Source organism: Notamacropus eugenii, chromosome 2 (genome assembly GCF_028372415.1).
Source record: "Notamacropus eugenii isolate mMacEug1 chromosome 2, mMacEug1.pri_v2, whole genome shotgun sequence".
Taxonomy (NCBI): domain Eukaryota; kingdom Metazoa; phylum Chordata; class Mammalia; order Diprotodontia; family Macropodidae; genus Notamacropus; species Notamacropus eugenii.
In genome coordinates, this window is record NC_092873.1 from 150,986,809 (window position 1) to 151,000,227 (window position 13,419).

General features: G+C 39.2%; 1 protein-coding gene and 1 long non-coding RNA gene across 5 annotated transcripts in view; one reads left to right on the plus strand and one right to left on the minus strand.

Moving 5' to 3' along the window:
* HMGN3 (high mobility group nucleosomal binding domain 3) overlaps positions 1–11,937 on the minus strand; it is a 76,169-nt gene extending 64,232 nt beyond the window's left edge. For 3 of the 4 annotated variants that reach the window (XM_072642661.1, XM_072642659.1, XM_072642658.1), the window contains exon 1: positions 11,689–11,937. In XM_072642661.1, the coding sequence (XP_072498762.1) occupies positions 11,689–11,703 (15 nt within the window). In that variant the 5' untranslated portion in view covers positions 11,704–11,937. The remainder of the gene's footprint in view (positions 1–11,688) is intronic. The other variant, XM_072642660.1, reaches the window with a different exon arrangement.
* A 52-nt stretch (positions 11,938–11,989) lies between these two features.
* LOC140526449 (uncharacterized) overlaps positions 11,990–13,419 on the plus strand; it is a 150,275-nt gene continuing 148,845 nt past the window's right edge. Inside the window, exon 1 of the long non-coding RNA XR_011974374.1 lies at positions 11,990–12,216. This is a non-coding gene — a long non-coding RNA (uncharacterized lncRNA). The remainder of the gene's footprint in view (positions 12,217–13,419) is intronic.

Below are 13,419 nucleotides of genomic sequence, written 5' to 3' on the forward strand. Positions count from 1 at the left end.
CGGTATGCAACAAAGAATAACTCAACCTGCATGACTGTGTATAATCCAACAGAGGATAAAATTCAATTTTAAAGGAAAACATGTCTTTAAAGAATTTAAGAGGAAATGATCAGATCTGAGTAGAAACTCTGAAATAAGAACACCCGAATCAAGAAAGCTAGAAAGGTAAATAACAATTAATAATTAGGTGATGAAGTGCTTCCATTCTAATAGGGGTGAAGAAATGAGTGTCCCTTCAAGGCTCACAGAGGACCTGGGGGGTGGTTTTGTTCTGTTTTGGTGTTCTTAAGAAAGGAAGTGGGGGAGAGGCAAGAAATACAGTAGGGAAGAAAGGAGGGATAAAGGGAATGAATTACAGACATTACATGAATCTCACTCTTATATGAATCAACTCATCTCAACCAAAGGAGAGGTGAATACACACACACACACACACACACACAATTTTGTGTAGAAGTACACTGAATTCAACAGGAAAATTAGAAAATACAATGCAATAAAACACTGTTGCAAGAAACTCACTTGAAAACAGATTTACACATAATTAAAATAATGGGCTGCAGCAGAATTTATGATGTTTCAGATGACCTCAAATACTCAGAGGCAGCAATCACGATTTGAGACAAAAAAAAGTTTAAAAAAGCATGGTTAAAAGAGATAAACAAAGAAATTATATTATATTTAAAGGTACTATAGACAACGAAATAATAAAAACACTTTAATATAAATGTACCACATGCATCTGTATACATAAAAGAAGATAAATTTAATAATTAATTTAATGATTTACGAAAATTATATCACTGCATCAATTTTAATTATATTAATTTTATTATTTAATTTTATCACATTAAAATTATAATAATTGGGGACCTCTACATGCCTCTTTTCAATTTATCTAAATCTAATTAAAAATAAATAAGAAAGACGTTCAGAACTTGAGTAAAACTTTAGAAAAAGTAGATATGATCTATCTCTGGCAATTACTGAATGTAAATAGAAAGGAATATTGACATACCTACATATATATGTCTTTACACCAATATGTATGTGGTTATGTTACATGTGTGCATATCGACAGTGTGTTTGGACATAAAAAAAGAATTATTAAACATATCCTATGCTAGCCCCAATGTTAGATATGATCATTAATAAAAGATAGATCATTAATAAAAGATAAAATTCAAACTTAAATGGTAAGTAAATGTAAAAAAGTAAAAAGCAACGGTAAGTAAAAAATTTAATCCAAAACAATTAAAGAACAAATCATAGAAACAATAGATAATTTCATCAAAGAAAATGATAAAATAACAACACAGCATACTAATAAAACTTTTGGGATGCTGACGAAGCAGTTCTAAGGACAAAATTTATGTCTCTAAGGACAAAATTTATGTCTCTAAAACCTCTCATCAACAAAAGAGAAAACGAACAGGTCAATGAATTTGGCATGCAACTACAAAAAGCTAGAAAAGCAACAAATTAAGAAACTTCTACTACACACCAAAATACAAATTCTGGGAGAAAAAAGGCCACTAACAAAATTGAAAGCAAAAAAAAAAACCAAACTGATGAATAAAACCAGGAGCTATTTTTTTTTAAACAGAAAAACTATAGTTAAAAAAAGAGAAAATAAAATCAAACTGCCTGATTAAAAAATTTTTAGAAACAACTCATAACAAATGGAAAGACAAGAGAGGAAATTATTGGAAAATACTTTGTCCAGTTATATACAAACCAAATTCATAACCTAAATAAGGTGAATGGATGTTTACAAAAATATAAAATACTCAAATTAATAGAAGAAATAGAGAATTTTAAGTAGCTCATTCTCAAAAAATGAAACTGAACAATATATGAACTCCCAAAGGAAAAAAAAAGTTTGGCATGGATTGACAAATGAATTCTATGAAACATTCAACAATTAATTCAATATTACTTAAAATTGTTTGCAAACATAGGAAAATTAGGGAATGACTGTACCCAGATCCTTCCATGACAAAAATATGATCTCAATAACTAAACAAGGGTGAGAGAAAGCAGAGGAATTAAATTTAAAACCAGTATTTCTGATGAATACTATTGCAAAAGTCAATAAAATATTAGCAAAGAGGCTACAGTAACATATTAAAAAGTATATATTATGATGAGATTGGATCTATGCCAGGAGTATAGGATTGGCTAAATATTAAGACAATTATAAATATAATATTCATATTAATAATAAAATCTAAAAATTACATAACCATATCAACAGATGTAGAAAACTTTTTTAAAAAAATACAATGCCCATTTCTATTAAAATAGAAAGCATAGAAATAAACAGACTTTCCCTCATTATAGTAAATAGAATTTGTCTATAATCAGGAGCCATCATTCTATGGAGAAACTTATGGGACTTTCCAGTAAGAACAGGGGTAAAATAATAATGTCCATTATCAACACTATTATTTAATGTAGTGCCAGAAATACCAGCTGCAATATGATAATGACAATAAAAATAATAATAAAAAGGAAAAAGCACAGGGAAAACAAATAAAACCATTTCTTTTTGAAGATGACATGATAGGCTACTAGGTAAACCCTGAAGATTGAACTAAAAATTAATTGAAATAAATAATGCCAGCAAAGAAGCAGAATAAAAAACAAACCTACGTAAATCATTGACTTTTCTATATATTACCAACAAAACCCAAAAGGACAGGGATAGAAAAAGGAGTTGTACTCAAAATAATCAGATAATGTATTACATATTTACGAGTCCATTTAACAAGAAACAAACAGAAACTCTATGAATATATAACACTCTTAACAGAAATATATGCAGACAGAATAATCAAGAGATATTAATCACTCATGGTTGGGCCATGCCAATATAACAAAAATGATAATACTACCTAAGATAATTCATTTATTCAGGGCTGTGACAATCAAACTGGCAAAGGATTATTTTAGAAGTCTAAAAAACAACAACAAAATTCATCCGGAGACACAGAAGGTCAAAAATCATAAAAGATTTAATGAAAAATGTATGAAAGAAGGGGGTTTAGGAGGACCTAAAATCAAACTATACTATAAAATAGTAATCATCCAAATGATTTAATATTGGTTAAAAACAGAGAGGATGCATCAGTGGAATATATTAGTTATACAAATTGCAGAAATTAACAAACATAACAGCACAGATCCTGAGATAAGAACTCACTATTTGACAAAAACTAGTGAGAAAACGGGGCAGCTGGTTGGAGCAGTACATAAGAGTGTGGGATCTACAGGCAGGAAGACTTATCTTCCAGAGTTCAAGCGTCTCAGACACTAGCTATGCGATACTGGACAAGTCACTTAACTGTTTGCCTCAGTTTTCTCATCTGTAAAATGAGCTAGAGAAGGAAATCACAAACCAATCCAGTATCTTTGCCAAGAAAATCCTAAATGGGATCACAAAGAGTAGAACATGTCTAAAATGACCCAACAACAATTGGGAAAACAGGAAAGCAAACTGGCAAAAATTAGGATTAGATCAAAATTTCATACCAAATACCACAATATGCTTGAAATGGATATGACCTAGATTATAAAAGTTATATCATTTTTTAAAAGGAGCAGGGAAGATCTCTTTAATAACTATGCACGGGGAAGAGTTCTTGAGCAAACAAAGGCATAGAGAGGATCACAGGAAATAAAACATAATTTTGATGACATAAAATTGAAAAGTTTCTGCACAAACAAAATCAATGCAATTAAAATTGGAGGGTAAAGAGTTTTACGGGAAAAAATCTTTGCAAAAAGTTTCTCTCATAAAGGTCTGATATCTAAGATATATAGATATATATTCAAATATATAAATATATATATGCATATATATGTATGGATATAAGGCTATTCCCCAGTAGACAAGTTATGAACAAGCAGTTCTCAAGGCAAGAAATACAAGTTACCACAACAACCACAGGAACAAACACTCCAAATCAGAAATAATTAGAGAAATTCAAATTAAAGAAACTAGTTCCACCTTGCACCCATCAGACTGGCAAAAATAACACGAAAGGGAAATGATATTTGTTGGGGAGAGGGTGGAGGGTGGGTCAGGAGTTCAAGTACCCTAATGAATTACTTTTGGATCTGTGAATTGATACCATTCTAAAAAGTAATTTGGAACTACACCCTACAAAATCACTAAACCATGCACATCCTTTGATTTAACAATACCAATACTAGGCATATATCCCAAAGAGATCAAACTAAAAATAAAAACAAGATCCATAGATGCAAGAATATTTATACTAGTACTTGGAGCAAACCACTGGAAACTAAGGAGGTGTTTATCAACTGGGGAAATGACTGAACAAATTTTGACATGAATATATTGAAATATTTAGCTGTAAAAAATAAATTCAGAGAAAGCTGGGAAGACTTATACGAATTAATTAAAAGAGAAGTCAGGAGAACAATTTATGCAATGATTATAAAAATTTTAAAGAAAAGTAACCTTGAAAAAGAGGACTTCTGATCAATGCAATGGCTAATTATGATTAGAGAAGACCAATGATCAAACATGCAACCTAATTTCTCAAGGAGATCAACTAGAAATGTAAACGGTGACATACATGTTCAGACATGGTCAATACATGGATTTTATTTTTTTTTTTTGTTTGGCTATGCTCATTTGTTACAAGAAAAAATTTTTCTTTTAAGATCGAAGGACAGGAATTTGGGCCATTTGGGGGACTGGAGGCAGTGATGACAAAAGAAGGAAAAGAATCATTGCAGTATTTTTAAAATGTACATAAAATAACAGAAGGAAGGTCAGAGGGAGTCACAGACAAGCAGCACAATTTTTAAACTAACGAACTGAATTAATTAATGCTCTTTTAAAAAACAAGGTATACATAATAGAGATTCATAGTTTCACAAACAATCCTCTCTGTTCTTTACAATATTCATGTTTATGGATATCTGTCAGCTTCAAAATGGCAAAAAAAGGTATATTTTTTGTTATCAGAGATGATCTCTAGAAGGGGAGGAAGAAAGGATATAGAGAAAAATCTCTAGACAATGTAAAAACAAAATGTATCTAATAAAAATCTATAAAATCTAATAAAAATCTATAAAAATAAAATAAATAAAATTGATTTTTAAAAGTGATCAACTAGTCTAGTCCTTTCCATTTAACAGTGTCAAGCTAACTAAGGCATAGGGAGGTTTGTTGATTTTCCCTATAACCCATGTGCACCACTGACTCTGATTCATCACCTTTTCCAAAAAAAGATGTTTTTAAATGCCATACCAAGGAAAGTGCTCTTGATTCTCTTGGCTTATCCAGATCTTACCCTACCTCCAAGGTCTGACTTAAGTCCTACCTCCTTTTCCTATTCTACTGTAAGTATTTAAACTATGGCACACATCTGAACACAACCATGCATTGCCCCATACTGTTAACTATAAGTCTTAAATCTTGAATGATACTATAGGCAGTTTAAGACTAGGAACACCTCTCTACTTCTATTCTCTCCATGATGCCCTGCACAAGGTTTGGGCACAAGAACCACATTTGATACATGCTTGTAGAATTTAGATTCCTAGTGTCACTTCTTGCTTTTCTGAAAGAAGGAAAACCTTAAATTGTAGGGCCAAGAACCCTAGCGTCTGAGTCAGAGAATGTTGGTTTAGCTACTTACTTACTACCTGTTTGAATTTTAAAAAGTCACAATCACTCTGGGGCCCAGTGTCATCATCTATAAAATAAAGCTGAATATGGAATCAGAAAGCTTGTTTAAAACTGAGTTTTGTCATATACTTTGTCACATCTGATATTACATATTATCCTTACCTATAAAATGAGAGAGCTGGAGACTGGATGTTTAAAACATCTTAAGTGGGCTTCATGCCTCACCCAAATACCTAGCACAAGCTCCTGGTGCTTAAGAAAAGTTTGTTGATTTAAAAATGAAAGGGGAGGTAGGAGCTTGGATTAGACAACCACTCTATGATCCTATAATAAGGTGATCTCTGTGTTTTCTTGTAACCATAAATCTTAAGAGCCCACAACCTCTCCTTCCCCAACCTACTATCCAAAAATTGCTCACAATGTCTACCATGATATTGATTAGTTCCACCACAGACACTAAATCTAAGAACCTGGGTTCAAATCCCACCTTTGACACTTAGTGACTTGGGGAAAGTCACTTTAATCTCCCTGGGTCTCAGTTTCATCATCTGGAAGAAATGAGAAAGTTAGACTATATGTATGACTTCTGGGGTCCTTTCTGGATCTTTATGATCCTATGATCTAACTGCAAATGGCGACTGATTTGTGGCAACACGGATTCTTCAATGATTCTATCCCTTCCAAACTTTCCCTTATCCCTTCAAACCCCTAAGGCTTCCTCTACTCCCTGCCTCCCAGTTGCTATTCCTGCCTATCTTACTGAGAAAATGGGTCATTTTCCATGAATGACCAGTTCTTTTCCCCACTCCATGTCACAATTCCTCTAACCTACCACCGCCCATCCATTCCTACTTTACTGACTGGAAAGAAAAGGAGCCCTTCCTCCTTGTCACTGCCAGTCTTTCTACATTGATCCCCTGTCCTCTAGGAACTTGCTTTCTCATCTGAACTCTCCCAAACAAATGAATGGCTCTTGCCTACGAACACGCTCAGATCTATTCTATTCACAAAAAAACAAACATGGAAAGACCCTTTATTTGATTCCACTATCCCATCAATCTATCATGCTATACCCCTCTTCTCTTTTACATCCAAACTCATCACTTACTCTAGCTTTCTTGTCTTCATCATCCATACCCTTCAATCCCTTGCAATCTCCCTTACAATTCTCAAATTCAACTGATAATATTCACTGTGAAATTACCAACAACCTCTTAACTGCTAAATCAGACATGCCTTTCTCAGTCTTCATCAAGCGAAACTCCTGATCATCCCCATCCCCTTCTTCTGGATGCTTTTTTATCTTGGTTTTTCTATAACACCACTCTCTTTTTGCTTCTCCTATTATCCATCTGATTTCTCCTTCTATAAATCATCTGGTGCTGCCCTTTAGCACAGGTCTCCCCCAGAGCTCTATTCTGAGCCCTCTTCTCTTTTATTCCTAAACAAGCTTTTCTGGAAACATCTTTAGCTCCCATGAGTTCAAGTCACCTTTAAACAAATGAACTCACAAATCTAAGTAACCAAACCTAATCTTAGCCCCCAACTCTAGTCATGCATTATTGCTGTTGGACGTTTCTTCCTGATTGTGTTGTAGCCAACTCAGACAAACATGATCAAAATGAAACTCATAATTAATACCCCTTAAGCCTGTGCTCTTCTGTTGAGGGTATCATCACCCTCTCATCCTCCAGGTTGGTAACCTTAGAATCATTCTTGACTTTTCTCTCTCTCACACACATTCCACTTCCAACCAGTTGACAGGTTTTGTTGATTTTATCTACACAACATATTTATCCCACTTTCTTCACTCATACAGCACTGCCCTATTTCAAGCCCTCATCACTTTAGGATTATAGATTTAAAGCCAAAAGGCACTTTAGAGCCCATCCAATCCACACTATCACCACCTCACCTTTGCACAACTGCGGAAGATGAGACAAAGAGAGGCCACGTGATATTCCCAGGGTCACATGACTAATAAGTATTTATATCATTGAACCCAAGTCTCTACCCATTTTTCTACGCAAGTCACACTAGCTCTCTCTCTTTATAATCTCCTTTAATCCATCTTCCACACATTTGCCAAAATAAGTATTCCTAAATTAGCACATAACTAACTCACTCAAAAGTTTTCACCAGTGCCTATACGCTAGTTTTATTTCATACCATTCCCTCCTAGAAATGTTATGTCCCACTCAATCTTTGCTACTGCCATTCCCTAAACCTCCTTCCTCTGTCCATTCAAAGAAGCCATTCTCTTTTTTTATTGGAATATAAAATACCTTTTGTTTTTATTAATTAATTTTTAGTTTTCAACATTCACTTCCACAAGATTCTGAGTTCCCAATTTTTTCCCCATCTCTCCCCTCTCCCTCCCCCAAGACAGCATGCATTCTGATTGCCCCTTCCACCATGAAGTCATTCTTTATGCTTGGAAACCACTACCCTTGCCAAGAAAATCCCAAACAGAGGCATGAAGTATCAATGACACAACAACGAGCAAAAGCAGAATCTGAATCCAGGTCTTCTGACTCTAAATCTATGGTTCCTTCTGCTGTACCACATGCTCTCCTACAAGGTGAAGACCTCATGGAAAAACAGACATATACTCTAATGAGAAACTTGGTTTAAAAAAAACAACACTACCCTTCTTTATCTCTGCCTCTCAATATTCCTTTTCTTCCTCTGAGACTCTTAGGTACCAACTCTTTTGTGAAGCCTATCCAGGTCAACCCAGTAGCTTGTACTCTTACTCGCTTCAACTTTCCTTGTTATTCTAACGTATATATTGTATTCTCCACATACATACCTCTCCATTAGAGTGTTAAGTTCCTCGAGGGCAGAGGCCATATTCATTTTTGTCTCCGAATTTAGCAAACTGCCCAGCATACAGTGGGCACATAACTTGCTGAATTAAAGAAGCCCAAGGCAATGAGAAGCAGTAAAGGAGATTTTCTAAGTCTTAAGGTAAACACCTCAGTAGTAAGGGAGGCTGAAAGTTCTTGCTCCACTAGAGTAATCAGAAAATAGTGTAGAAGACAGTGCTTTGAGCTGAGCTCTAAAGCAAGTTAGGGATTCTAGCTGGTGGAGGAAAGGAGGGAGCGTGTGCCAGGCATGGGGACAAAACCATAGAAACAGGGATGGTTTAATGAGCTCCAGTGACTCCAGGAACAAATACAAAATCCTCTGGCCTGGCATTTAAAGCTCCTTACTACCTTTCCAGTCACTTTACTCCCTTATACACATTCTGCAAACCAGCAAAGTTCCTCACATACAAAACAACTCTAATCCCTATGCCTTTGTCCTACAGACCTGGAATGCTACACCCTCTCACCTCCACCATTTAGGTTCCCTGGCTGAATTCCTTCAAGACACCTCAAATCCCACGTTGCACAGGAGGCCCTTGGATCCCCTTGGATCTCTTGTGTCTTCCCCTCTGAAATCTACAATAGTATGTATCTAACTGTCTCTTTTTTTTTATTATCTCTGTTAACATGTTATTTCCTACATTAGGATATATATTCCGTGACATAGTGTCTGGAATATAGCAAGCCCTCAATAAATTCTTGTTGGCTTAACTGAGATAGAATGTCAAAGTTGAGAAACAGGTCAGTTGGTTGGAGCCTGGGATGTCTAAGAGGGTCTTACTGTGTGACAGACCTGGAAAGGAAGGCTGCAGCAAAACTGTGAACTTTAAATACAAAACAGAGGGGTCTATCTTTTATCCTAGACCTAGAGGCAACAGGGAGTCACTGGAGCTTTTTAATAAGAGGAAAATTTTTGTATCATTTAAAAACTATATATTTGGGAGGGCTCTGGTGAAATGGAATAAATGCTGACTTTGTAACCAGAGGACCTGGGTTCAAATCTCATCTTGGCTACTCACTGCCTGTATAACGTTGTATAAAGAGCAAACTGTTTAATCTCTCTGGGCCTCGGTTTCCTCATCTACTAAACAAAAGTGCTGGTCTAGATAGATAGGTGTTGTCAAACTCAAATAGAAACTGAGCCATTAAACTGTATACAGGGATCCCTGCAAGGGGCACACTGACTTAGAAAACCATATATTAATATTATCTGTGTTTTGTTGTATTTTTATTTATTTTTTTAAACATTTCTCAATTACATTTTAAGTCGGTACCAGCCTCACTTAGGAGCCCAACTGTAGGTGACATAAGGCTAGTTTCACACTTCTAGACAAAAGGTCACTTCTTGCTAAAAATTTGACCCTCATTTGATAATGAATTCCAATGTTTCTCAGTTAATAGACCTCAAAATGATAAACATGATAGATGAGAGAGAGAAGAGACTGAATCTGTGATTTCATTTCATTTGGAAACAGCCAGATGAGGAAACTGTCTACCAGTTTAGATCAGCACCTTCCCTACAAGAGAGCTTGCCTAGAACAAGAAGAGGTTAAGTGACTTGTCCAGAGTCTCACACACACGTACCAGGGATGGGACTTGAGATTTCACTGTGTGCATTTACACATATGTATACATATATGCACATGTATATACAAAAAAGTATAAGAATAATTTTGTATATATACATCATATACATATATACGCACGCACACAAAAATGATTCAATACCCAAAGCAGGCTCTAATGTTTAACTTTGTTTCCATTTTAGTGCAGAGCGGCACCTGAGCTGTCCTCATCCAGCTGTCTCTCAGTCTCACTCGCACGCACGTTTTCCAAGGCAGCTTCCCTGCCCTCACATGGGACTGCAGCAGCAGCCTGGGCCCCACAGGGGGAAATGCTTAACAGAGAAAAGTAAAGTATGGTGGTGCCTGGAAGGGAGGGCGCAAAGGGAACCAGACAGTAAAGTACCTAAGCAGAGGTGGGAAGAAAGAACTGATGAACCAAGGGGGGAGTGGGGGGAGAGGAGGGAAGAAAAAAAGCTTCAATTTCAACTAGAGAAGGAGAGCGCGAAATTGAGGGCGGGAAAGAGAGCTTGCAGGCACCTTCTCTTCCCTACTCCAAGTGTCGGGCTCCAGCCCCAGATGCTGGGCTGCAGGGACCGCACGGTCCAGCCTTCCATGTTAACTCTGCTGCTTCTGCAGCCAGACTGGGAGAGCGTCTCCCTCTCCCCGAGGGCCCGGGCCCAGTCTGACACGCACCAGAGTGGATACATACGGGTCTGTCACACAAGAGGCGAGGAGGAGGAGGAGGAGGAGGAGGAGGAGGAGGAGGAGGAGGAGGAGGAGGAGGAGGAGGAGGAGGAGGAGGAGGAGGAGGAGGAGGAGGAGGAGGAGGAGGAGGAGGAGGAGGAGGAGGAGGAGGAGGAGGAGAAGGAGGAGGAGGAAGAAGAGAAGGAGGAGGAGGAGGAGGAAGAAGAGAAGGAGGAGGAGGAGGAGGAGGAGGAGGAGGAGGAGGAGGAGGAGGAGGAGGAGGAGGGCGCAGATGATTTTTAAACATGGCTTTCCCCCACTTCGAATCTGGGAGCCAACCCCGCGCCCAGAGCAGGCGGCTGGGGGCGCAGGGAGGCCAGCAAGATACTGCACATCTGGAGGGACTTAATCCTTCCCTCCCTCCCGTCCCCCACATCTGGGTCTCGCTTTTTATTTTTTTGTTTGCATTTGTTTCTCCCCTCGACTTCTCCCTCCCCGCCCCCCCATCCATACCAACCACAAGCTGGCAGTTTGCAAAGGAGGGGAGTTGGGAAGGGAGGAAAGATGGTAAGAGATCTCTCCATAGGTTTAGGGCTGTCGGGGTGGGAAAAGAACCAGGGAGCCCTCCTCCCCCAAGGTGCAGAGAAAGTGTCGATCCCGCCGAGAAGCTGGGAGGGGAAGAGACAGCAGGGAAAGGGGGGACGGAGCAGAAGGATGGAGATCTGCAACAGGCAAGAGGCACAAATGTGAACCCCACAATCTCGGGCTGTTGCAGTCACGCGCGCTGGCAACAGCGCAATGTGTAGCTACACAGACGTTCATTTCAGCGCTGGGATTCGGGAGCCCATTGCCAAGCTCTAAAAAGAGCCTAAGGGAATCATCCCCGGGCTGCAAGGCTTACCTTTCTCTTCGGCATGATGTCCCCTGTTTGGGCTGCAAAAAAGTAAAGCAATGGAGCTGGAGGAGGTGCTGCTGCTACTACTGCTGCGGCGGCGGCGGCGGCGGCTGCACAAGCGCAGGGCACTCGCAGGCGGCGGCAACCAGCACCGGGGACTCTCGGGTGACCCACACCGACCGACCGCAGCTCCCCCCCGCCCCCCACCCCCAGTCACCAGCACACCCTCACACTCGCAACACCTCCAATAAGGCTACAAGCCAGCCAGCCCCTCGCTCCCATTGGCTACCGCCGCGTTCTAAATTTCAGGACGGGGAACGCCCACCTCCGCGGAGAGCTCGGGGCTGTTGTACTCTCCAGTCTAGGCGAAGGCTGGGGCCGTCTACTTGCTACCCAACGCCTGGCCCGGCTACAGAGCATGCCCGGTTCAACTTGTGGCCCCGTACGGAGCGAGGAGTTTCACTATGCAGATGCCAGCTTCCCCGGGTTTCGACAGCCTGGAGAGGCTGTGGCCATGATGGGGAGGAGTAGAGAGTAAGTATGGAGACGGAGGTTTTAGAATGTAAACATCCAAGGGGCAGGCAACAAGTCTCTGCAGCCCCCATCCCCGTAGGCAATTCGGCCGCAATTATTAAGATCCAGCCACTTGAGAGAGGTTCGATAGATCTGTGATGGAAACCTTACCCTGCCATTGGCTAGGTCTGTGACCTTGAAGAAGTCTCCTAGGATCGAGACCTGGAAGGGGGCCTGAGAGATCATTTAGAACCCAATCTCAATTTACACATAGACAAAACAAATAAAAAAAACCATTTATTAAGAGCTTTTTATGTGCCGAGCACTGTGCTAAATACTGGGAATACAGATATAAGCAAAGTATCTGCCCCCTTAAACTTAATATTCTAACTGGTGAAGACTGCACATAAAGGAGAGTGGTAGCTAGGAAGGTGTGTTTGGGGTAGCGTTAATCTATTACAGTTTTTAGTCTGAATTAGAAGGGGATGGGAGTTGGGGGGGGGAGGGCAGAGAAAAAGGCACGATCTCGTGGTCTTGGCACGGCAGAGCATGAAGATGGCAGGGGAGTAGTGCAGTACGTCTGGGTTCAACTAGTTATAGTGAGTGAATAACTCTCCAATCCAAAGCCCAGGACTCTGAAGTGAGAATTTGAAGTGATTAAAAAGTGGTTAAGTGACTTATCTAAGTGTAAAGAGAACTGAGATTAATTCACAGGTCTTCTAACTCCAAATCCAGGTCTCTTTCCATTGCACCACAGAGCCAAGTCTCTTGTTTATTCCCTGAAGGGATGACTAGATAATCTCTCTGGTCCCTTTCAGCTTTAAGATTCTATGTGAGAATAAAAGGGATCCATACTACAGTTAGAGGCAGAATAAGGAAGAGTGCTAATGACCTTAACAATGTTCACTTTTTGAAAAACGTGGGAAATTCCACCATGTCCCCAACTCTCCAACCTCCTAGTTAGGAACCTCCTTTTAAAAATCAGACTTGGGTACATATGAACTCTTGGTCAATTATCAATCAATGAATGTGGAGTTACAGAAGCTGAGTTGTAAAGGACATCAAGGATCATCTAATAATCCAAGACATACTTGAACAGGAATACCTCCTTCAAAAGACTAAGATGTCCAGCTTTTGCCTGAAATATCGCAGTGAAGAAGGAATCCACTGCTAACCCAGGCAGCCTATTCCTCTTTGGAATTGGCTTTAATTGTTAAAATTTTC